The sequence below is a fragment of the Ammospiza nelsoni genome, chromosome 17, assembly GCF_027579445.1.
Source record: "Ammospiza nelsoni isolate bAmmNel1 chromosome 17, bAmmNel1.pri, whole genome shotgun sequence".
Lineage (NCBI taxonomy): Eukaryota > Metazoa > Chordata > Aves > Passeriformes > Passerellidae > Ammospiza > Ammospiza nelsoni.
In genome coordinates, this window is record NC_080649.1 from 9857115 (window position 1) to 9883212 (window position 26098).

At 40.4% G+C, this 26098-nt stretch overlaps 2 protein-coding genes across 5 annotated transcripts in view; one reads left to right on the plus strand and one right to left on the minus strand.

Annotated features, from left to right (window-relative positions):
- Positions 1 to 15755, plus strand: part of TXNDC11 (thioredoxin domain containing 11) — a 28487-nt gene extending 12732 nt beyond the window's left edge. For both annotated transcript variants that reach the window (XM_059484107.1, XM_059484108.1), the window contains 8 exons: positions 1427 to 1520; positions 2709 to 2821; positions 3767 to 3967; positions 6396 to 7179; positions 9603 to 9748; positions 10416 to 10525; positions 11912 to 11992; positions 14673 to 15755. In XM_059484107.1, the coding sequence (XP_059340090.1) occupies positions 1427 to 1520; positions 2709 to 2821; positions 3767 to 3967; positions 6396 to 7179; positions 9603 to 9748; positions 10416 to 10525; positions 11912 to 11992; positions 14673 to 15300 (2157 nt within the window). In that variant the 3' untranslated portion in view covers positions 15301 to 15755. The remainder of the gene's footprint in view (positions 1 to 1426; positions 1521 to 2708; positions 2822 to 3766; positions 3968 to 6395; positions 7180 to 9602; positions 9749 to 10415; positions 10526 to 11911; positions 11993 to 14672) is intronic.
- Positions 15330 to 23962, minus strand: SNN (stannin). Of its 3 annotated transcripts, XM_059484109.1 has the most exons (3): positions 23872 to 23962; positions 22876 to 22996; positions 15330 to 18016 (listed from the first exon to the last, which is right to left on the minus strand). In XM_059484109.1, the coding sequence occupies exon 3, from the start codon at positions 17937 to 17939 to the stop codon at positions 17676 to 17678; it is 264 nt and encodes an 87-aa protein (XP_059340092.1). In that variant the 5' UTR covers positions 17940 to 18016; positions 22876 to 22996; positions 23872 to 23962; the 3' UTR covers positions 15330 to 17675. The 3 variants fall into 3 exon arrangements, with proteins under 3 accessions (XP_059340092.1, XP_059340094.1, XP_059340093.1); XM_059484111.1 differs by lacking the exons at positions 22876 to 22996; positions 23872 to 23962 and adding an exon at positions 20796 to 21022; XM_059484110.1 differs by lacking the exons at positions 22876 to 22996; positions 23872 to 23962 and adding an exon at positions 19041 to 19918.
- Between the last annotated feature and the right edge of the window lie 2136 nt (positions 23963 to 26098).

Sequence of the window (26098 nt, forward strand, 5' to 3'; positions counted from 1 at the left end):
TTCTGTTTTTATTTTCTTCTTGGTAATTATTGTTGCAGAAATTTCCTTAATTGCTTGTAACTCATTTTTGTTATTGATAATTTTTTGGGGTACCTTGCAAAGAATCCTTATGAACAGGGGGTTTATGGTTAGCATTCATGCCTAAAAAGAGAAATCATGAGCTGGAATGGGAAATGTTGTCATTGGTGAACATTTTCAAGATTGCTAATTGTATTGAATTAGATCAGTGTCTTAGGCTGATATGAATCACTGAATTCATATTAATAATAACAGGTAAATGTACGTTCATGTTTTTAAAAGAAATTTAAAATTTTATATATAGAGCTCAAAAAAAAAAAAAAGGCAGTCTCTGAAGTACCAAATGAAAATCCTCGTGTGAGGATGTATTTGCCACACAAATGGGTGCCAGGTGAGTCTGGAATCTTCTGTTCCACAGCAGTCCCTGGAGTGCTCTTGCTTTGTGTGTCAAATACCTTCTGTATGCACTGCTGGAAATGAGGGACAAATAACACCAAATAACCAAATGCCATCACTAAGTCTGTCCTGAAAGTTAGTTAAGCCCATTTGAGCAATGAGTCAAAAAATATAATTAACCATAATTTTTAATGGATTATATTTCTAAAAATTTAAAACCAAAGCTTAACTGAAATATTGGAATGAAAAAAATCTAGTGTGTACCTCTTTTTTCCAAGTCAGCCTCTCCCAGATTCTCTCCTGAGTTAATTAGGAAGTCATTCACCTGGAAAAATCAGTAGGCCTGTTCTGGGATGAGTCTTTTAAATTTGGAATTTGTCTGTCTGGCAATTTGAAGAGCTTTATGGATATGCAGGTGGGATATGGAGTTCTCAAGATTTTTGTGCAGTTGGTCTCTCACTGACTCTTTAGGATATACTGAAAGGATTTACAGTGACTGTAGCATAAAGATGGGATAATCACTTACCTTAGCAGGTCAAGTATTGACACACTGAATGTGTGAATTCATGTGTAAATACTAATTATGTGCAACATAAACAATTAAAGTGTTATTGCTTAAGCCTTTTATACTCTGAAAAATTGTATTTGATATTCCAGTTCTAAAAAAACCTTTATGATGTTTATGCTTCTTACCTTGGTGCTGGAACTGGTTTAAAATATAGTTGCAAAGAAAATAGTAATTGTTTTTGGTGAACTTCAACATGGGAAACACCATTAGAAATGTAGCATCCATAAAGCCCCTCTCTCTTACATGAGCTTTTGAATGACAGCTTCATTCTTTCAATGAGAACTGATTCCCATTCAGTCTTTTAATATTAAAATTTTTGTTGCAGCATAAAGTGACTGCTCTTCAGTAAACGTTGTTGTCTTTTAAGAGTCTGTTGTGTTTATTGTAGTCTCATATATTTATACTTGAAAATGGCTTAATTAACTCTAATTCTTATTGTTTCAGCCTGGAGTTGTGGGATTTTTTGAGTTCAATGCTTCACCTCAACCGCCTGGTTATTTAACATTCTTCACATCAGCATTACATTCATTAAAGAAAGGTAAAAGCTCTATTTTCATAATTTAAGGTGTCTGTGAATGGGTTATGTCTAAGTGCTTCAGTAGTTTTCTACAATATTTTCTAACTTAGGAATTAATCCCTTCTGAGTGTTTCTTGGTGTTCTAACTGTGGGACTGTCTCATTACAGTTGAGGATTGCTTACATAAAAAGTTTGCAATGTGATCAGCCTGGTTTACACCAGGAGAGAGTTCCCTCAGACCCCCACGTGTAGCTGCAGGGCCATAGTCAGAGTGAATCCAGGAGTCTTTGTCCTGTGTCACAGGCACTGGGATGGACTGGGCTGTGTCAGCCCTTGGAAACTGAATTCAGTGATGGGTGGAGTTACAGAGCTGCTGCAAGGCAGCCTGAGAAGGGCCTTTCTATCCCTCTTATAATCTAAATTCTCTCCCACTGATAATCTAAAATACAAACCCTCTTGATTGTGTTTAAACATGCAAACTTTGTGATGATTGATACCTCATTTTTGGGTCATCAATTTGAGATAGACCCTTCTTAAAGTTGAAAATTAACATATTTTTTGAATTTTTCTTCCTGTCAGCAATGAAGGAGATTCATACTTATTTTTTATTATTTGTACTTACTCATTCTTATTTTTTACTGTGCCACTGATGTGATAAAGAGCCTGTTCTATATTTTGCTCTGTGATTTTCACATTTGTACATGGTATTAGTTCTTTGCAACATAAAGATAAGCAGTCTTTCTTCATGTGTACATATTTATAAGTGTAGAATATATATTTATAAATGATACATATTTACTGTAAATGTGCATCACCTAATGTTCATGCATGTGTATCATCTTGGCTTTTGAGATGCCATAAACCACAGCAAGGTGCATCTGTGGTACCAGATTCTTTATTTCCTAAGACAATTTACTATTTGCTTAGGAAATACAGAATCTGGTACCACAGATGCACCTTGCTGTGGTTTATGGCATCTCAAATTTGGACAATTGAGGTTACACAGACAGGTCTCTGTACCTGGAGTGCAGGAGGGGAACACGTTTGTGCTTCTTGCCATCTTTCTTCTGCTGTAATCACCAGTGTTGGCAGTAGCTCTTCAAAGATTTCTGTGCCTTTACCCAGCACTGTTGTGTGTTCTGGTTTGGGGGTGGTGTTCCAGGGGAGTTCAGTGTGTGTAATTGTTTTCAAAGATTGCAAACCTTTCAGATTACCTTGGCACAATGCGCTTTGGCGTGGTCACGGATAAGCGTGTGGCAGAGGAGATCTCCCTGGTGCACTCTGGCAGTGTGTATTTGCACAGACATGCCAACACATCTCTTGTGAGTATTGCTGTGTGCTGTAGGGACTCTGATGTGGTATAGGCATGCTCAGGGATCAGAATTAGAAAACTACTTGAATGAGGATATTGACAATGATTTTGTGGAGGAATAATAGGAACGGTGAAAACTTCCATTTTGGCTTAAAGGTATAACATGGCACTGATTAGACAAATCACCCAAATTAAATTAAATTAATTTATAATAACTCTTAATCCATGTGCCTTGCATTTGAAAAGTTAAGGCTGAAAATACTAACTTTCAGATTTACTATTTGGCATAGAGACACTACCTAGCCACACTGGCACCATGAGTGTAAAGCAGGTATTGTGATGTGTATTTTATTCAATTGAGACTATGGAAAACAGGGCTTTGGGCGAAATAGCATAAAATACATTAAAATATTTTTTTTGCTAATTACTTAAGATAAACTTACCTGACTATATTAAAATTGATCCTAGAACCTGTGAGCACCTTTTAGTATATACTTCTTTCCTTTGCATTCAGGAATGAGAAATACCAGTTTTAAATGCAGCCTTGATGTTTGAGTCTTAAAAGGCTAATTTAAAATGAGTTAATATGGTGACTGAATAGTGGGAAGAATGTTCTAACTTTACATGAATTAAAATAAATGATGGTACCAGCTTAAAGCTCTTTTGCTTACAAAGAAAATGTATAGTATTGAGAAAAGTCAAGATTACAAAGATGTAGTAAAAGAAGGAGGAGCTTCCCTGATAGAATCCTTTTTGCTTGTGGATGTTACTGTAATCTGATGAGCATTTGGAAAGCTTTCCCAAAGGGAAAGCTTGTATGAAATGCTGCAGTTTGATGATACTTTTGCATTTAGAAAGAAAGTTCTAATCACCACAGTAACAACTCATACCATACTGAAGAACTGCATTTGTTACTAAATCAAGTGAGAACAAAACTGTTTTTCCCCCCTCCTAGATCTATCCAAAAGATATCATGAACTTCACTGCTGAGAACATTTGCAAGTGGGCTCTGGAAAATCGGGAGATGCTCATCCGCTGGCTGAGACCTCATGGTGGGAAAAGCCTTCTTCTAAACAATGAGCTGAAGAAAGGACCAGCACTTCTCATATTTATACCTTATAACCCCCTAGCAGAAATTCATCCTCTTTTAGATGAAGTAAGTGAAATCTTTTTTGTTTTACTTCAAAAATACTAAAACATGAGAGCTGTGGTCAGGGGTCTGAGGTTAATTGTGACACATACCTCATTTCAGCTTACTGTTCCAAGTATCTGGTTTTGTTTAGAAGCACTTTTTCAAGCTCTATTATCACAACTCCCTTACACTGGTTTGCATCTCACACAGTGTGCCTTTGCCTGACTCAACAGCTGTTCAGAACAAAGGTATCTAACTCTTCCTTGACCTCCTACTTTTTGTGGTGGGTGCAACGTAAGAGATGCAGATCTTTCCCAGCTAGAACTGAAGACTTGAGTGTTTTGTCCACCCCATTCTATTTCTCCTCTCTTGTCCTTCCAGAGGTGCTTGTGCAATGAAGAGCGGATCTTTTGTAAAACCAGACAGTGTTATTTGAAATAACCAATCAAACTACTCAGAGCCAATCTGATTTTTATATCCTGGGTGTTCCTTAATCACCTACCAATTTTCTCTTCCTCTGAACTGCCTAAGACAGGAGTTTGTGGGGCTGTGGAGAAATGAGATAGGGAAACTAACTTGGATGAAAACTAGTTTTTTGTCCCTGGACTATTTTCTGGCTGGAACCCATCATCCCATTTAGTATAACACAAAGCTGCACATCCCAGTGTGATCATGTAGCTCTAAGCAGTGTGGAACAGACAATCATTTGTGAAAGACCAAAAGCAGGGCTGAGTTTTTGTGACAGTGCTGACTTACCTGGCATCTGTGTCCAGGAATGTGCAGTTTCCACAAGGAGGCCTAATTAATATTGCAGTGTCTGAAACAATAAGGAAAAAATTCAAGTAACTTATTAAACAATATTTAGCTAAGCTAAATAGACACAATAAAAGGTACACTAGACTGCTATGAAATAGGATTGGGGAAGTGTATGCCTGGAGAAGAGCTGCCATTACTCTTGTAGTAACCTGTCTTCTGTTTGGCAGGCTTTGTTCAGTGGGGCTTGTCACAGATGACACATTCTAGTAACAGCTACCACTTATTTCTACCAAATCAGTGCAGCAGAAGGTGGATGTTCCATTTCAGATTTCATTCTGCTAAATAACAGTGTTTATCAAAATATGAAATGAGATACAAAATAATCCCGTTGTCCTTGTATAGCTTCACTTTGACAGGGAGATATTATGCAACTTGTTTGCCCTGGGAAGAGCTGTGTACTGCAGCCAGCCTGTGGGTTTCATCAAGCAGTGAAACCACTTGACTGAAAGGCAGTTGCAGAGAACAAGGCTCTCAAGTTGAGTGTTGAAAAATCTCACAGCAAAAATTTTTTTCTGATTACAGCTCGCTGAAATGAGATTTCTTACTGCGCATCTGGTTTTCTGTTCATAATCTCTTCTCAAGCTTCTTTAGGTAGTCCAGATCTCCAGGCTAGGTTACAGTGTGAGGGGCCAAGTTTTTTTCAAGTATTCAGTTAAGCCTTTTCAGGATGAAAATTTCTAACAGCTAATTCTAGAAGACTGTAACAAAGCATTGCTGTAGACCACATTAATATTGAGGGTCTTGTGACACAACAGCCCTCCAGGATGTGACATTTCAACATACCTTTGATAATTTAAATGGTTTCTGTCAAAGTGTTCTCCTGTAAGCAGTGTGTGGTGCTCTGTATTTTGTTTAGTGTGCTAATAAGAATGATAGGAAACTTCTTCTCTCATTTTTCTTCCTTGCGTGTGCTGTTACTTGTCTCCCAGAAAGGGAATTCCTTATATGGTCCATACATGTCCCTTTTTCTCTGCTTGTTTACCCTTGGTTATGAAAAGCAAACTGGTGATGTAGTATAGAAATGTTTGCCTGGAGGAACAGGTTGGTTTTTTTCTTATTTTCTTTCTTCTCCCAGTAAGTTACAATGTACAGAATACACTTGGAGTATTACAACTATCTGCCCATGGTTGGGAGAATACAAACATTGCTTCAGCACTCTCAGTGATTGTTACAAAATCCATTTACCACCTGTGCCAGAAGAAATCTCTATTCCCTTTTCATATGAGAATGCTTTCATGTATTTTCTCCTCCTATTGGAAAATGAATGAAATTCAGGAACCTCTACTCAGTAATGCTTTGTGTAGTGGGTTTTAGCCATAACATGTAGTGTTACTGCACTGTAGTAAATCTGTTGCATGGAGGACCTTGCAGTCAGTGTGATGAACTGAATAATATTTTAAATTGACTTTGTTGTTCTATATATGCAATGTTTATATGCTGAAATATATGAAAATTCAACTTTGTTGTTAAGTCAGAGCCCCCTGTAATTTTTTGAAAGAGCAAAGATTAGTCAGCTTAGTGTTTCTGAAGTTCCATCTCTAATTGCATATAATGTTGTTAAACCTGCAAAAGATAACTGCATTTGGATGAACTATGTACAGTTAATCTTGATTTTTTTTTTTCTCTCTCTTTTAAGATTACCAAAGTGGCCTTGGAATACCACAAGTGTAATAAAAGCCAGGCAGCTGAGGCAGACATTCAGCCTGCAGGAGACTCTGATTCACCAGCTTTTGATTCCTCAGTGACAGATGCACAGCTGAAGTTCTCTGAAACGTTTCCCATAGCCAAGTACCCGTGCTGTAACACGGTGGTGCTTCCACAGTGGCACTCCATCTCCAGAACCCACAATGTCTGTGAGCTCTGTGTTAACCAGACTCTTGGTGTCAAACCAAATAAAGTCCATGTGCCACACTGTAACTTTTTAGAGATAGAAGCAGCTCTGGACTCTTTCTACCTCCAGGAACATACTTTTTTCCAAGTAATATCAAATACCATAGAATGCAGCAATTTCTTAAGTTTCTATAGTCCCTTTAGCTATTACACTGCATGTTGCAGGACAGTAAACAGGCATTTTTTAAGTCTCATGAGTTCTGAGAAGACCATCTTTGAGACCCCCAAAGTAGCATTTTCTTCCCATGGGAAGAAAGATAACACTCAATTTTCTATTCCTCACATTGAGGATAGGAATTGTTTTATTCCTGACCTTAATATTAGTAGCATGAACATTACTGGTCTGAGCTGCAGGACCAACAAAACCTTGAATCTCTATCTACTGGATTCAAATCTTTTTTGGATATATGCAGAGAGACTAGGAGCATCAAGATCTACTCATCTTAAGGAATTTGCTGCCATTGTTGACCTGAAAGAAGAAGTGCACTATGTTCTGGACCAGAATCAGTCACTTGTTGGACCTACCCTAGGTACAGTATTCACTATACAAATGCTTGCATTCAGAAAATTGTATTTCCAAGCAGGAATGGAAAATTTAATGCCATTGTAAAAGTGAGACTACTTTGTGAAGTTAACACTGTAAATTGTAATTTGTTTTATTCTATTTAGTAGTTAACTAAGCATTTATGAATGATTCTGTTGGCTAGAATAGAATCATATTCTAGGTGGCATAAGAGCTAAGTTCCTTATACCATAAGTAATTTGCTTTATAAGAATTCACCTTAAAATGTGTGATTCTTGACTGCATGCATTGGTGGAATTGGTAAAATCTAAATTAACTTGTGTGTGGAAAAAAAATTATGTTCATCTAAAATAACTGATTACAGAAGATGCTTGTATATTAATAATGGTATTGGTGTTTGCTCAACTGTTCTGAAATATCACAGAATTTTGGGACATACTGACCACTTAGCAGCAGAGACTTCCCCATCCTCTTGTCCTCTGAAACCAACTTGCTTTAAATTTATGTTGAAAAGTGTGTCTGTTTTCAAGGTAACAAGGTAGAGCTCTGAAGTGGTTGTGGCCAAATCTGCCAATTATTGTTATTTCCTGTCTGAATTGGAGGAGGGGAAAAAAGACACCCAGAAAAACAAACAAAGCAAAAAAAACCTGACAAAACAACTCAAGGATTGCAGTTCTGATTTATTTGCAAGTTTGTGAATAAGACACAATATTCCTAACTGTGTGCATTTGCTTGTCATGCTGATGTGCAAAACTGAGTGTACCTTCAGAAAATACTGAGTTTCCTAATGTTGGCTATGTAAGTAAACATGGAAGAAAATTCAGCTATTAAAATAAATTGCTCAAGAACATATATCTCTATAATTCTTATAGCACCAATTACATTTCCTTTTTGCCATAAATCTAAGTACAAAAAGATGCACAACATAGAATAAATAGCCATGTTCTTATTAAGGATCACATGCAGCCCTGTATCCTGTCTCTATCCCAACCCAGGAAAAGACTCTGCAAAAACAAACAAAAACCTCAGTGACCATAAAAGGATGCTTAGGAAATATTAAGATCAGAATGAGGACATAGAAATTTCCTTCCCCTTTGTGCTCCCAGTACTTTGTGTCTCAAACATTTTTTAGGTCACAGGATTTCCTGAGCATGATGAGGGTTTCTCTGCAGAGTAATATTCAGTACATTGCTGTTCCATCATTTGAACATCCAGAAAACTTTTGCTTCTTCATATTTTATCAAGGAGTCTCTGATTTATGATTGGGTTTGGTGCTTTTTATTTTAATTCCTTAAGATTTTGACTTAATATTTCATAATATCAAAACAAATCATTGGGTGCTTAATACTTTTGTCAGATCTCAGTCTTTATAGATGGTTTCTAGAAATTCGGGAATATGTAAGCATGATAAAAGAGTAATGAAAGAAAGGCGTTAATTAAAATAAAATAAGTATTCCAAGTCTGGAGATCTGAAAAGAAAAAAAATCCTCTTTTGGCCTAGTGTGAGATTTAAATGGAATGCTGAATAGTAAATAAGGAACTAAATGTACTGCTGATCACATTTCAGAGATAAACTTGCTGATCTGGTATTTTGTATGTCTGTACAAAAGTGCCAGTTTTACTTGGGCCTAGTTTTTATGCTGGAAACACAAGCACAAAGTCGTTTCTGTTTGATAAAACAATTCTTTTAAATGTTTTTTCATATTTTACCTTTTTTTCTTGATTATTAAATATACTTATTTCTTAATGCACAGAATAATTCTTCTCTATCCAAGTTGAAAAGAAGGATATTGCTGATGCCTTGCAGCAATTTTGAGAATGTAGTTCAGGCTCAGAGTAGTGTAGCTGAAGGTAATTGAGGGTTTGGAGCTTATTTTAAATTTTTACCAGTTGCCAGCTACTTGCTAAATATCTTAAAATTAAGGAGAAAGTAGAACAAAGAGGAGGGTGGTCACTGGTAGACAAAGGGGATGGGTGATATTGGCATGGAAATAGCAGATGTTTAAAGGTCAAAAGAAAAGAATTACAGAGAAAGTAATTAAAAATGGAAGAAAAAATGCAAATAAATGTGGAACTAAGTGGAACCTTTCAATATATATATATAAGTTCAAAAAATTGAGAGGTTACTGTTTATGATTTAGCAGGTGTGTCATTAGGAGAATACAATATTATTATTATGGCACATTGACACAAGATTAAAATCCAGTGTGGCAACTGACAAGACTGTAATGAGCAAAATAAATAACAAACAGTGAAGGTTTATCCTGTTTTCACATTAGTTGTGGTTACCAAACTGTCAGAAATTAATGACATGAAACCAGATTTCAGTCTGTATTTTCTCTGTTAGTTCTTCTGAGTTCTAAAGCAAAAAGTACCAAAATCACCTCTGCAAAACCGCAATAACTTTGATATGTATCAATTTCATTTCAGAGACCTTCATTAAAAACTTCAGCGTTCTCTACAGTCCCTTGAAAAGGCATCTGGTTGATGACCCTTCAGTCCATTTTGATGAGGAGCATGTGGTGACTGAAGTGACCACGAGCACCTTCCACCAGACCGTGTTCCTGAGTGCCAAGGTAGCCCCAAGTCACCCTGCAGCTTCTCACAGATCAGGGCATGGATTTTAGGGAGGGCATGTTTAATATTGACATGCTTTTCTTACTTATAACATAAAATACAGTGTTTTGTAAGAATTCAAAAGCTTTCCAGTTGCGTGCCATGAGAACAGATGTCATCCTGAGTACAGTTAAATTGCCTTGATTTTGTAAAATACGTGATAGTAAGGAAAATCCATTGTCATTCAAGTCTGCAGTGAATGCATCTCCAGTTGGTTTCCAGCAGCCCCAGCCCTGCTTTGCCAGTCAGAGGCAGAAAGCAGAAGTCTGGACATTATTTTTCCCTCCATATGAAGTGTACAGTCAGTGTTAGATATATAGAATTTAAGATCGCAAAAGAATCTTGGGAAGTGTAGTAAAGTTTGGTGCATTTTCACTTAAAGGGAATGATCCTAAACTAAATCTTTTCATTTTGACTTTATGGAAAGAGAATTCCCCAATAATTTTTGTGTATTAACTCAGTGGTCAGAGAGCAGCAGTGAATAATTTACAATAAAGTTCATTAATATTAGGAAAAAATTGCTTTCATATTTCAACAGTTCCCATGCTAGATGGTGTGAAAGCTAGTCTTCCTTTCTGCAGATTACCTCCAACAACTAATCAAACTCTTCTCCATTTCATTTTCCAGAATGTCTTGCTGCTGTATTATGCACAGTGGTGTGGATTCTGTGCTTCTCTTAATCACATCTTTATTCAACTTGCTCGGCTTTTGCCTCCTGACAGTTTCACTGTGGCAAGGTAAAAAGATTCTAATTTCATCTTTCCAGAATAATTTAAGATCACTTGAGGTCATCAGCCTAGAAAATAAATACTTTTTTTTCTCTACAACCATGCAATATAGATGTGAATGTCATCTGCTTCATTTTTCTTTGAATGCATTGTTTTGTTTTACTTTGTATATATTTGGTGATTTTCAATCTCACTGCAGTAGTTATCCACTTTCATTAAAATTAATTTTTAAACTGTGCAATTAACCTTGAAACTTCCTAATTTCAGGAAGTGAATCCATAACTTTGTGGTGATTTGTAGCAAATAGTAATATGCTATTTGTGTGTGTGTGTGTATATGTATTTGTTAGCAACATCATTTGCATCACAAATCTAAAATGGCAATCTACATCCTGTGGTAAACAAAATTAACTTTACCCCAGCCAAACCAGTTTACAGAAATATATTTATATGTTAAAAACCCTATTGTTTTCTTTGGTGTTTCCAGGGTTATTAATATTTCGGTGCAACTGAAACATTCTTGTTCATGTATGTGATAATAATACCTAAATACTTAAAACATCTGCTCTGATTGCATCTTTATTTGATTCTGACTGAACTTACTCCAGGAGACAGCATGAGATGTAGAGAAAAAATAAATCAATTAAAAATCTGGGGTTTTATCCCTGTTTGTAATTGTGGCTTTATTGCCACAGATGTGATGCTGTTCCCAAGGCTACATCCATTCTCTTGCCTGACTTTGAAGTTCTCTCTTTTGCTCCATTATTTTCATAGCAGTATTACTGATGTGATTGTCTGTTTTATTCTATAATTATTTGTAATTAATAAGAAATTTATTTGTGAAAAGAAGCCCTAAAATTCTGAAGAAAACAGTAACAAACAGTTGAACCATGGGTTCCTTTCTACTCAGAGCTTTAGGGAAAAAAGTGCCTTTAAGCATGTGCTTATCCTTGGAAGAAGCAAAATAATTTACTCCCAAAACTACTCGAGGGGACAATATTAAGAGATGTACTTGAGGAACAAATTAGGGACTAAAAATAACTTGTCTCATGTTTGGTGTGTCTGTCTCAGAAGGAAGATGTGTACACAATGTGTGCACTGTGTGTACACAGAGAGCAACTGGGGTTTAATTGCTGGCTGAGAGCAGTTGCAGAATTGAACATACTATTCAAGAGAAAAACCCACACAGATATTTGTTAAACTGAGAGTCAGCAGCTTGAATATTGGTGATTAATTCTGCTGACTCATGCACAATGTATTTCTGGCAGAACACATTTAGACTTCTTTCACAGATACTTAAGATTTCCTTCTTCCCAATCCCTAAAATGGCATTTTACAAGGAAATGCAGATTGTTCATCTGCCTGTTCTCTTCATCAGTGTGTCTTTTCCTCACAGAATTGATGTGACTCGAAATGACCTTCCCTGGGAATTTATGACAGACCGTCTCCCAACCATTTTATTTTTTCCTCATCAGAGGTAAAGTAATTCTTGTGCCTGTGGTTTTTTAACTTCTATTTTACTGAGCTGCAGTAATTATCTGGTTACGTGTCTTAGTAGAGAAAAAAGCCAAAGATTAATTCATTTCTGTAGATGCATTCTTACCACATTCATATTCTAAGGAAAAAAACCACCAGGAAAACAACAAAATAACCCAACCAACACTCCCAGATTTCCACCCTTCTCCCTCAAAGGCTCTTACCGTCAGCAAATGGGAATTCAGTCTACTGGTACTGGGCAGCTATGTACCACAAAAACTCTGAATTTGTGCCTTAAGTTTTGCCATAGATGTTTTAATCCAATACAGAGTGAGTTTTGTTTATATCAGTTCTGAGCCACCCCAACTGATCAGTTCCCTGATTCTTTTCATAGGTACTTGTTTGGTCTCTGTCTCTGTAATGCTCTAGACAGTCTCTGGAGGGACAGACTGAGTACTTTTATTAAGATTATTTTATTAAGATTATTATTATTTTTATAATGTTCCAACTGGCTTTATACAGGTACCTTACCTCTAGTCATTGCTTTCACTCCTGCTTTTCCTCTCCAGTGTTTTTTATATTTTGCTGCATGTGAGTAATCAAGAAAATTAGGATCTGATAGTATTTGTAGTACCTGGAGGACTACTAGAGTAGCCACATATTCATTTTGGATATAAAGGTGCCTCATACTAGGGCTTTTTAATGCAGCTTCTTATCCATTTGCCTTATGAGACAATTTTTGCAAATTAACTCTGTTCTCAATTTCTTTCCACCACATGCTGTTATTGTTTTGTTCTGCTATTTGTTTTAAATAGCCTTTTAGCTTCTTTGATACATGCTGTGGTTTTGATCAATAAAAATAGATGATGATGTAATAAAACATTGCCACAATATAGAGAGTCAATTTTGATTTAGCATAGACTATTTTTTGCTTAAATTATGTTGTGATTCTTTAATCTGGGATGGGAGCTGATAGTCAGCTGAGCAACTGCTGATGGTAATTACAAGAGTAACTTGGTCCATCATCAGGAATCTGCAGGGGAGGAACACTCATGGTGCTCACTCTGCCAGAAATAGCTTAATCTTGATGAGCAGGAGCCTCATCTGACTGAAGTTCTTGAATTATTGATAAAAGATGGTATCTGTCTTCTACCTGCTGTACAGTAAGTGGTTTTCAGTAAATGAAATGAAATGTTTTTATATCCCACATGTTTATGAGTTGGATTTTACAGAAGGCATTTTTGAGGGAAGTGTAATTGGTAAGGAAGGAACTCCCCTGTTCCAGATGCACATTGTAACCAATTCAGGACATGATGTTAAACACAAGGGGACATAAAGAGTTATCTGGTTTGTGTTGTTCAAGAGCACCATGAGCCTTTAGGCTTTGTAGTTGAATCTGGCTTTCTTGCTTTGCAATCATTTTTGTTTGGGCTTATTCTCTGTCCTTCTTCTCACTTAAATAATTAACCCATATCTGAATGTATGCTACTTACCATTACTCTAGTCATCAGTTTGACAGCCAGATGGAAGCAAACTAAGCTTTTCTTCCTTGTTTTGATGGCTGCCTCAGGAAAGAGAGAATACACTGCCAACAGGCAAAGCTGGAGCAGACCCAAAGTGATAAACTATTAGGTGGTTTCCCAGTTGTACAGGGTGAGGTGGAAGTGGCTGTGCTGCAGGAGGAAGAGAAATTGTGTTACACTGGAACATGCTGAGTGAAAGGCTGAAGGTGGAACTGGTTCAGGAAGAGAAGAGCAGGAGTGACTTCCAGTCTAGTCCTTAGAGGATAGTTGGCTTTGTATGTGTGCATAGGGTTCACAAAGGGCAGTAATTGTAACATTTGTCACAGCTGGAACTGGTTTTTAGTGGCTGATAGTCTTGAGGAAGAAATTCAGTACTTGCTGTTCTTGGCCTTTCTTGTTCTAACAGTTTGTGCTGTTGCAGAAGGCCAGGAGGCTTACCTGCTCCATATGCTGGGCTTAGTATTCACAGCTTCAGGGGGGGAAAAACACCAACAGAAAAACCTTGTTTGGTTTGCTTCCTCATTACTTATGACATAAAGACAAAGCAGTAAAAGGAACAAGTGAAGAGATTTATTTTTTGACAGGCCTTACTGCTGACTAAAGTGACTTACTGTTTAAAAGCAAACTGCTCCCTTGCCATGGCTTTCAGGTGCTGGAACTCACTAAGCTACTGCTTTTTCTAATCAAAATAGTGATTTCCCATTGTGTAGCTTTATATATCTGGACTTAGAGTCTAATTAATATACGTACACTTAAGAACATTTAAACATCATCCTTCAACTTACAAATACTAATGGCACTGTACTCTGATCATACGGTGATGCTTTAATATGTACTTGAAGCTCATAACCCATGATCATGAATATTTCTTTTTTAAGAATTAAATCTGTTCTGAGATTTAACAGAATTTTTCTTCAAATACCAGTCCCATGCAGAGATGCTTAGAGCACTCAGATGGAACACAGGGAAAAATGAACATCAAAAGAAAATCTGTGTGATCTATCTCTATTACATGAGTTTAGGTTTTCTCTTAGCTGCTGTACTAACCATACTTGATAAAAAATAAGGTATCAAGTTGGAGTTAAACAGCAGATGCTTAGGTAAAATTATGCTTAACCTTCCAGAGTACTTTACTATTAACTTGTTATGTCCTTCTAGGAAGGAGCAAAGTGTGAAGTTCCCTGAAGACTTTTCAGTTAACCTTCCCAATCTCCTGAAATTCATTTTACATCATTCAAGTCTTTCTCCATCAGAGCCCTGTACCAAAGAATGCCTACATAGAGAGTCAGTTCTACAGCAAGGACACATCTCACACTTGGAGAGAGAAATTCAGAAGTTGAGATCAGAAATCAGTGCCCTTCATCAGGCCCATGACCAGCTTGAAGCACAGCTCTCTGAAGCCAGGAGAGAGGAGCAGAGACTGCAGCAGCAAAAACACACACTGGAAAAGCAGCACAAGACTCTGCAGCTCCACAGTGAGCAATTACAGGCCACATATGACCAGAAGAATCAAGAATTGTTAGAAATGGCTGAAAAGCTTCAAGAATTAGCTGATGCATCAGAAAACCTCCTTAAAGAAAATGCTTTACTGAGAATTCTGGTGGCATCAAGAGGAGGAAAGCTACAGAGCAAAGATGAAATTGAAGAACCCCTTCAATCTGAGCAAACACTTCCTGAAGATAATGATATATCACTTTCAACAGCTACTGCTGCTTTAGAGGAAAAAAGGATTGATAATATTGATACCATAGAGACAGAGCACAGTAGTGGAAATAGGACAGAATAATTGCTTACACAAAGTCAAGTGATGCAGTATTGGGTAGGTATTTATGCAAATTTTATTGACATTCATTGTAAATAAAGACTTCCCCCCACATGATCTAGAAAAAGAAAAATCAAATGGAATATTTTTGTATACTTGAACAACTTATTAGATACCCCATCTTAAGAGAAGAGGAGAATGGAAAACACTTTCTGCACTTTACTATTGCACTAACTTGCAAACGCCTATCCATTTAAATGAAAGATACTGGTTTGTAGGGGCAGCAGTGTGCAGCACCTCTGACTAAGGACCAGTTAGTTTTCACTGGCTTTCTCTTATGGCTGCTAGAAAGGAAATCAGACCTTTGATTTATACTTTTCCATAATTTCTGAAATTTGCCCTTTACACTGCATTCTCTTTGCTGAATTAAAATAGACACTTTATCTGTGTAATCAGTAAACTTGAATGGACAAAAGTCATCTTGCTACAACTGTTCTGTTCTCAAACTTCAGCACTTTGTATCACTTTTGTATACAGGTATTCTGATTGTCTGGAAACCACAAGAGCCATGTGTGAACTCTCCTCTACTGAAAACTAGAGGAAGTCTTACTGAATGAATCCTTTTTTTCTTTGCTTTTTAGAGGTCTCAAGTACAGCTATTTAAGTGGAGTGGTCTGACTGTACATGCAGGTCTGTTGAGAGCAGTATTTTTAAAAGCATGTGTCAGGGTAAGAACATTATCAGCTGTACCCCATATGTTGTACTCAAGAGGCAACAGCAGGAGCTTTTTACTACTGACAGCAATTTTTTGCTTCAAATTACAGCTTTCAATTTTAAAAAGGCAAATGTAGCACTAACAAAGCAATTCAACATCTTAGTGTAGAAGAAGGGGACAACTTTTTGTCTAGGCCATTCTTGCCTTGCATATAGTTGAAATTCTCAAGCAAGCTTGCTAGGCCTTAAGTTATTCCATATGTACAAGTACAAGAAGCAAGTCTAATGCTTCCTCTGGAGCTGAATTAAGGCTAGGTAATTAAGTGTTTAAAAACATCAGTATGCAAAGGAGGCCATGTATAAAGTAATAGAAAACAGGCCAGTGACCTCAAAGCATGTGTCCCTACAGGAAGAATTTTAGAATACGTAAGCTGCCAGTGGCTGCTCAGTGTTGTTCCTTCTTCTCTCCCCAAAACCTTTGCAGTCCAGAACTTCCCATTTAACATCTTTTTACAGTTCCTATAGCTGAACTCCAGCACAGAGCAGGAAATGTGTTATCTCAAAGGACTTGGCCATTGCTTGCTAAAAACTTCTACAAACTGACCAGCAATAACTCTTGCCCCTGTCAATAGTAGAAAAGACTGAAACTTCTCCTGTTGTAGTACAGTTCCATCAAAAGTTACATACAAGATGCATTAACTGAATTCTAGAGTCTGCATGTATTACAAAATGCCTTTTTTTAACAGGCTGTTAACATACACTCTAAGTACACAAACCATTGTTCTAGGAAGAATTTATACTAGTTGCACTTAAGCCAGTTCTGCTAAGTAACCACTAAGCAGTTTCAGCACACAGACCTATGGAAGACAGAAGCCTGCTCTACTGCCATTTCAAACACCTGGAAACCATCTGGACTTTCCCTGAGGGTTCAGTATCCATCACAAGTTCCCAGGCTGGAATCCATCAAAATGGCAGTTTCCTAGCAGTAGCTACATAGAGAACTCAGTCCTAGCAGCCAAAAGTTTACCCAACATAGCTGCAGCTAAAGCAACTTTTCCTTTCTTGCTCCTGTGTTTCCTACTTCAGTATCTTACTGAAGGCTTATCCTTTCTTTTTAAATGAAGTACTCTGCATCATCCAATAAACTGTTCAAAGAAGGAGTTCTGGCTGCACACTCCATCTAGCAGCAGAAGCAAGCTGGAACTGCAGATCTGGTTTGGAAGGTCTGGAGTCCCATCCATGGTAGTGGTTCAGGAGTCCCAGTGTATTATATACAGTTGCATCATATGCTACAGAACACAAAGCAATAAGTTTTGACAGCCTATTTACAGTTCACAGTTGTAAAGTAGTTCACATTACAGTAGTAGCTCCATCAAAATAGGCTCAGCTGAACATTCAAGTAACAAAATACAGTAGTAGTCTCTTCACACCAGTATATCCCTGTGCCCATTGCCGGCAATGGACATTACACCAGGCCAGTCAGCTCCTGCCACAGAGGAATTAGGATACACAGCTGATGCAAAATGCAACTTCTCAGTGCATGCAGTTGCAAACAAAGCTTATTTAATGCTCATCAGGATGTTTTCTGATGAGTACTGTGCAGGAGACCAGGTTCTTCACAGTATTGAGATGCTTCTGCTGGTTACACATCATGATCACAGCCCATCTGCAGGTGTTGCTCTGAGTTAGCTGTGTGCTTCTGGGCCATTTGGAGTTAGCTTAGCTTTCCTCTCCACACAGGGTCCTTTAGCAGAGTACTGCACCAGCAGAAAGGGCTCTTTGGTTTCTCCCTCACCCACAATGCTTTCCTCATCCTCAGACTGGCTGAGCTTCTGCAGGCGCAGGTAGCACCAGCAGCCCAGAATCAGCGCTCCCAGAGCCGCAATAGCGATCAGGGTAACGATGACAGTCACCACTCCCGTGCTGGGGCTGTGATCTGTGATGGACATGGCCAATAGTTCAGGCTCTGCTCTTCTTCAGGAGATTTTTCTATCCTCACTATCAGTCTTGATGCATCTTCAAACTCCTGCAGGTTTAAAAAGAAATAATGAATTTGTGCAGTTTTACTGCATTCAGCAATATTATATTCATGGCTGGTATTGTCCACAAGGGCATGTGAGCCTCTTGCACTCCAGTGCTTTATGCTGCTTCATCACAGAATCACAGAACCATGTTTTGGCTCCTGACATGCTTAAGATAGCACATGGTCAACCTACTAAGAGGTAACAATTTTCACTAGGAGGTACAAGACAAGACTGAAAGCTCTATGGAATTACGATTTAGCACAGGGAGATTCAAGACTGTTCATACAAATGCTGTATCACAAGTGAAATCTCAAATCTGTGACAAGGTAGCAATTCAGCTACCTTTAATTTTCCTCAAGGAATTCTATAGATACATTTGAGTGTCTGGCCTTTTTTAAAATTTAATAACATCCTTCTTATATACTAACAATTCCAGGACTGGTAAGCCAATTGTGAAGGTAATTGCAGTGCTAATGCATTACTACAAGTCTTTCTATAACACTGATCTGCTTACAAGGGCTGGGTACGTGGTAATTAATTGTTTGTTCATTGAGCACATAAAACATCTGTTGCTATTTTCACAAAAAGCAGGTAGAGCTGTATTTAAAACTAACAAAGCACAGTGGAAGCTTCTGCTCCTCTTGGTGGCTTTAAAACTACAAGAGAAACATAGTCCATTAGGACTGCAGCTGGAATTGGGAGAGAGGCAGCAGCAGGAAACTGGAAGAGCTCCAAGACTACCTTAGTTTGCTATAGTGTTTGCAGGAAAAAATATACAGGTAAATGTCTTTTGTTACTTCTTCCAAATTCACAACCCTATTTTTAAAAGTCATGTGAGCCTTGTCTTTAGTTTCAAAGTTACTGTGTATAAAGATGACAGCTTCACTTTCCTTCCTTCAACTAGGACATAAAAGGTAATGAATGAATAGCTTGTTTCTTTCCTACTACCCTAGCTCTTCAACAAAACACAAACTCATGCAAGACTATAGAGAGACCAGACCAGTCCTAGCCAGGAACATCTCTTACCTCTGTACTACTGTAAAAATCAGGTTGGGGCTCAATGCTGCCATTTCAGGTACAAAGGTGCAATCCTTAGAGGCTCTAAGGCCAGCTCCAAGTGCACATGTGCCTGTCTCTGGACCTGTTCCCACTGACTGGCAGTAACACAAGTCTCTTCTGGCTGCTGTCTGATGAGGGTCACATACCCTTATCCAGGAAAGGCTCCTCCTCACCATCACTGCTGTGCAAGTACAGCATCTTCATAAAAAACCCCTCAGGAGTCAGTCTTAACCCACCCTGACCCAGGACCACTGGGTCACAGTGAGTGACACCCAACTGCACCACGTCTCACCTGCATTTCAACACAAATCAAGGCAATTACAGTGCAGGATCCTTACCAAGACAGCTCAAGCCACAGACCAAGTTTGCTCCTTGATGTGTCATGGAATAACAGACCCATGTGTATCACCATTTCAGCAAGGACACCACTATAGAGTTCAGCAGGTGCCATTAGAATCCAGTGTCACATAGCTTGCACTCTGGTTACATTTCCAGCCCTGTAAACTACAGCAATCAATAGCTTGTAGTGTATCTGATACAACCAGCCAAGTTCTGCAGACTCAGTTTTGCCTAAATAGTAAAACCAAACCTGACCACACTACACACCCTCAGCAGGGCTGTGTGCCCTCTGCAGCCCAAGTATTCTATGATTTGCAATAATCACCTTGGTTCTGCAATGCTTATTCAACACAGGGTGATCAGCTGAGGGTGATTAAGAGTGACTTTCATGTAGTTCATTTTCCTCAGGGCATGTCTGAAGAGCAGCACTGTTTGATCCAGCCAAAACAGTACAGCATCAGCATAAAAGATAGTTTACATTGCTTCACATGCAGACACTGCACAGCCACACTGAGGCTTCTTCTGCAGCTTGCACTATTGTGACAGCCTACTGTTCCTCTACAGCACTTTGGGTCAGCATATAGCCTTACATTAAGCAGTTACTGTCACCTAGAAAATAGTTTTTCATAGTGGAAACTATTGCAGATGCTACCCCTCCACCAGTCTGTGACTAGACAGCATCAACCATATAAAGTATGAAACTTCACATCACCAGGATTTTCTGGCAATCTTATTTCAGGATGCACAAGATTGATTTATGATGACTTGACAATTTTGAGTCCAACACAGCAACTTACAGATTCCTCTTCAAGGCCTTTCTTGGTCAAATCCATAGGTTACCTTTAAAATTCTGAATGTTTTCTATTTGATTTAGAATTCAAATAACTTCACCTCTCAATGACAAAGTGCAGGCATCCTTCCTTCAGGCATATCCTCTTCCCACTCAGGGATTTGAGAGCCAGCACCTTATGTAAAGTCAGGTATTAAGCATCTGTACAGATGGCACAAACAACTAGTTAGAAGTGTGTGACAGTAGCTTTAGATAGTTTGGAAGCTACAGTGTTGTTGCTAGCTCACACTGCTATTTTTCTGGCTTTAGGTCATTGTACAGCTGGAACTAAAGCTCTCCTGCAGTGTTAGCACGGTACATTTGCGTGTTGTAACTACATCAGCAAGAACTTCTGGAGAAGCCTTGGGATTGTGTTGTTTTCTGGACAGACAGCTCCAACCTTGCAACCATTCTTTCCACCAGCAACTAACTGGAATCCAGATTAAGCTGTCTCTGTACTCTCCTTGATAGGGGAAACACTGTATTTTGTAGATCCCCTTAAATTGATTTAAAGGCTACAAATTGTTCAGACTCACTTTCCCCTTAAAGCCTACCTGAGCTAAAAAGGCCCTCTGAGCATGCCAGGAGCAGCACTGCCTTTGTTCATCACTTAGAGGCTGTAAAATTCTGATCTTCAAAGGGATTGCCATCACCATCCATATATTTGGTGGCACTTGTAGAGCTATGTCCCTTCCCACCACAATTGCTATCAAATTAAGCATCTAAGCATATTTACTCATTAGCAAGATTAGTCAGATGACTGGTGTGAACTGCAAATAGCCTATTTTAGTTCTTACAGCAATCAAGCAGTGAAAACATCAGCTAGAAACCATTTTTCCATAATTAACTTGCTTTTCTTTTTTGCTTAATATCAGCTTCTACTCAGAAATTCATTTGTGAAGATTTATTATCCAATTCAGAAGCTGTAACTAAAGGAAAAACAAAAAGGCAGTCAGAACTGCAGAAAGCTGCTAGGGGACAAATGCAGTGCAGGACTGAAATTAGTTCCTAAACCAAGTTTTTCATTATTACAGGCATTATGCTGCTAAGGTCACTATTTTTAATGCCCACAGGCATGTTTCACTGCTACCATTCAAGCCAAAGCTGTAGGGAGAGGCTTCAAAAGCAAGTTTACTATAGTTCACCAGATATACTGAAGTCCTCATCAAGGAGTTATGTTCAAGGTTTAAGTATTTTGGCTTTTTTGGGGAGGGAGGTGGCAGGAAGGGGAGGAGGTGGAAACTACTGTATTACAGTATTCCACCTAAAGTAAGTTAAATGGGGCACAGTAAAGAAGTGAGAATAAAACTAATCAGAGTGACCTTCAGCTCAATTTTTTTAAAAGAATCAGAATGGTTTCCTTAAAAAGCCTCCAACAACAGCTTCTAAATCAACATGCTTCTAATTGTGAAAAATGCTTTCTCCTGCTTCTCTAGTAAAATCCCTCTAGAGGAATGCTGCATACCCATCACAGTAACACACCTCTTGCCAATGGAAGACAAGGGGAGAACCCACTGGGAAGATCAGTGCTGTACACTTACCACTGGCACACAAGTGTGTATAGCACCCACACTACCCATAGAAATCAAGGGCTTTACAATACAGGAGTGCTCAGGCTTCACCACTTGCACATAAAAAAATGGCATCACTGTTATTCCTCATTAACTCCAGTTAATACCACCTCCTTGTGATAATGCCAAGTTACCTTGCACAAGCTGGGGCTTGGCCAGAGGCTATTTTAGAAGTAGGGAGCTGTTTAGTAGAACGTTTCAATGCAAATCATCTCTTCCCACCCTTGCTATAGCTTTGATGAGGAATAGAAGAACGGGGCTTTTCTGTGGCTAATTAGCTGTGGACAGAATTCCAAGAACTTAGCATTCAGGCAATTGTTAGACACTCTGGAACAAAAGCCAATACCTATCAGCATTGGCTGGAACAGCAGTTAGTTCCCACATGAGGTGTAGTGGTACCTTAGACTTAATCAAGAGTCACTTTAAAGCTTTGCACCAAGCTAAACCACACAGAAGTTGGTAGTTTACAGAAGACAGCAAGATGGAGAGATGAGAAAGCAGTAGTCCAAGATGTTTTCCAGACATGACAACAGTTGAAAGAGCAGACAGGCTCTCAGCAGCACAGTAAGTGGAGGAGGTTTATGCTGTAACTGCCTGACAGGCAAGTCAGCCAGTTAATGCAGAACTGGAAACAGGCTTACAGTGTTAAGACTATGTTGACTTCAGAGGCAATTGCATGGCTGCCAAAACATCTGTCAGACTCCAGATTTTATCTGTCAGTATCACATCCACATGGTGCTCTAATGAAGAGTCTGTCCTGACATGGCAAGAGTAATTTCTGACATTCGATTACCAGAAGTATTACGTTGCATATATCCCCTGGCATAGCTTAGTTCTTGATATATTAAAAAATTACTGAGATGCCAACATTAAGTTTGCTCATAAAACCAGGGTTTTTTTTACTTAGATTCAAGGTAGCTCTCCAAATGTAATTTTGGGGTTTTTTTAAATGGCTTTGTGTAACAGCAACTACACACAGCACCTGATGTTTCTGACAGTCAAACCATTTTTACACACAGCTCAAAACTTTAGACAGCAAGTATGCTGGGAGTCAGTCACATACCTGCAGGAAGCAGCTCTGGCTAGGAGTCCTCTACGCACACAGTTTCTGAATCACCTTATTAAAGGCGAAGGTCACACTGGTTTTGGATCTTGTCTGGCAAGTCTTCCTTCTTGCTCTTCCCCTGTGGAGAGTGATCACATTGGTCTCTAGCTGCTCTGCATCCTGAGTGCCTTTCACTTTTAGCTTTCCAGTGACATAATCATGTTTAACTACTAACCAGTCTGGCACAAGCTTTCAGGGAAAGATCCCTTACTGTTCCACTTACCTGCTAATCAAGGTAACAGTCTCACAAGCGGTTTCAAGTTCTTTAGGTTTTATTCAAAAGCAATTTCTACTGACAAGTGTAATGTCTACACCTACACTTGTGTCAGGAAAAGGAAGAGCACGAGACGCCACGGTACACTGCAGATACTCAGAGGAAGGAACAAGACTCAGTTTGAGCAACTTGCGTTACCGAAAACTCCCGGATTGTCATTGCAAAGGTCGCTTTGGACATAACCCTGCAGCACGTACCGAACTCCTCGCACTGGGCGAGCAGGGACGAGCCTCTCCAGCCGAGAGGAGCCCGGCGCCCACCCCGAGCAGGCGCCGACGATCCGTGAGGCATCGCCTTGTGACTGCAGCACGGCAGGGCGGCTGCAAAGCGCCGGGAGACGGGGCCGAGCCCCGGGCGAGGCAGCGCGGGCCGGTGGAGCCCCGAGTCACCCACGGGGCCCACGCGAGGCCTGCGGGGCGCTCAGCACCGCTCGGAACCCGGCAGGGCCGGGCGCGGACACAAAGAGCGAGAAGGGGCGGCCCCGGCCCAGGGCGGGGGAACTCGGGGGGAACTCTGGCGGCCCCGACCTCAGCGCGGGTCCCCGCCCGCCTCACCGACCCCCCGCCCCGGCTCACAGCACGGCGAGCCCGCCCACCCCCGCCCCGCAAGGAACCGAGCCGCGCCTCTCCCGCCCCCGGATCGCTCGCCCGCGGTCACCATCCCGCAGCAGCCCCACGCACCCGCCAGCCTCGCCGCGGCCGCGGCAGCTCCTTCCCCGCCCGCGCCTCCGCCTTATAGCGGGGGCCGGGCGGCGCCGCGCGGCACCAATCGGGGCCCGGGCAGCAACAGCTGACGGGCGGGGCGCCCGCGGCCCTTCCCTCCCTTTCCGTGACAGCCGCCGTGGGTCCCGCCCCACGCCGCGAGGGGTGAGGATGGAATCACAGAAGAGAATCACAGAGTCGGAGAATCATAGAGGCATGGAATCGTGGAATCATCGAGGTTGGAAAAGATCTTTAATACTGTTCAGTCGAACCGTCAATCTAGCACTCTCAGAATCACCCCAAAATCTCTAAACCACATCAACCAGCGCCACATCCAGACGCCTCTTCCTCTTAAACACCACCGGGGATAGTGCCGCCACCACCGCCCTGGGCAACCTGTTCCATTGCCTGGCTACCCGAACAGCCGCCGTGCCAGCTTAAAGCCATTTCCTCTGCTCCCCTCACTGTGGGCACGACAGAAGAGAGCGGCCCCCAGCCCACTACAACATCCTTTCAGGCAGTTGTAGAGAGTGATGAGGTCCGCCCGGAATCTCGTCGGGACTATACAAACCCAGCTCCCTCAGCCACTTTCCATAGGACATGTTTTCCAGACGTTGCTTGGTGGGTCTCGGGGCCGGCGGCCCGCGGAAGGCTGAAGGGCTCCCTTGAAGGGCCGCGCTCCTTCCCCGCGGCGGCTCAGCCCTCAGCCCTGAGCCCCGCGCGGCATCAAGGCGAGGGCGTGAGGGCACAGCCGCCCCCGCCAGGCACTGAGGGCGTTGGACGTCGCTGACCCAGCCCCAGCGCTCTTCTCGCCATCCCCGCCGGGCTATAAGCCCTCAGACACCTCTGTGATCCTGCAAGAGGCGCCTTCTGGTTTCACCGGGCAGCAACAGGACGGGGCGCTGTTAGCGGAGGCCACGCCTGAGCCGCCGCGGTGTTGGCGGCACTGAGGGCCCGGCCAGCCCTCGTTCCGTGGCCCCGAGCAGACAGCGCCGGCCTCCCTGAGGGCGTCTGCCTCAAACCTGCAGAAAGGTCGCATTCCCACTATACCAGCTTTACTCGGTAATTCATGCCATGGTGCTGCAGTTAGGAAATTGCTCAATACAGGGATTTGTCACCCTTCGGCTGAGGTTGGTCGTTACTGGAGTAAAAAAGAATATTGCGACTTCTCTGATGTGGTATAGTTATTGGTAACAGAGATCCCAACTTGTTTGAGGCTCCTCTGAGTTTTGAAGAATGAGTTTTGAAGAAATAGACTGTGACAGAAGATCAAGTTTGGGAGTCACTATAACTTCCAGAAAAAACTTGTTTTACACACAGTTTATAGTGTGGTTTAACCCCAGTCAGCAAACAAGCTTCCCATTAGCAGGATGAGGGAAAGAATCAGATTACTTCATTTTATTATTCTCTTTTAATTATCAACCCTGCTTTCAAGGAAGATTGAAAACATAGCCCTGCACTAGCTACTATGAAGAAAACTCACTCTATTCTAATCAAAACCAGCCTGACTGCAAAATTTTCTATGGGGTAAAACTAATTTTTCCTTCCTTAAATGCAGTGTCCACCATAAGCATGAAACAAGGTGCGTGGTCTCTTTTCCATTCTCGTTCACGGGAAAGCTAAATATGGCCCAGTACCCCCATGGATGTCTCACCTCCTCTACTTGCTCTCTAAGCCATCCAGACACAAGTCATCTTTTGCCTGGGAGCTGTACAGCCCCTTACATATGTTGGTGTGTCAGGAGACCTTCCTAAGATGACAGGTAACTCTGGACTGCTCTCAAATCCCATCTAGCCAGTTTACTGCATTAGCAGAGCAGCTGTTTCATGGTACACACTGCCCCAAGCACACCATCCTGTATTTTGGTTAATCAGAAATGTGTGGTGGCATGGAATATCTGAGATACCACAGCCAGTTAAGAACATTTTTATAGAAGTCATTGTTTAATGTAAGAATAATGGTTTAAGCTTTGGATCTAATAAGTGTAGTACAGCATCAGTTTCTACTGTCTTTATGACTGAACTACCATAGAAAAGATGATAAAACACTACTAAACCTTAAAAGCTCATAATCTTTTTTGAAAGAAGTGTAAGAGTAAGCAAACACTGTTTACTTCCCCTGTCGGTAGCCAATGGTCTCAATAGTCTGGCAAAGTACCATTGGCCATGGCTGTAACCTTCTGTGAGGGGAGCAGATGCAGAGGTAG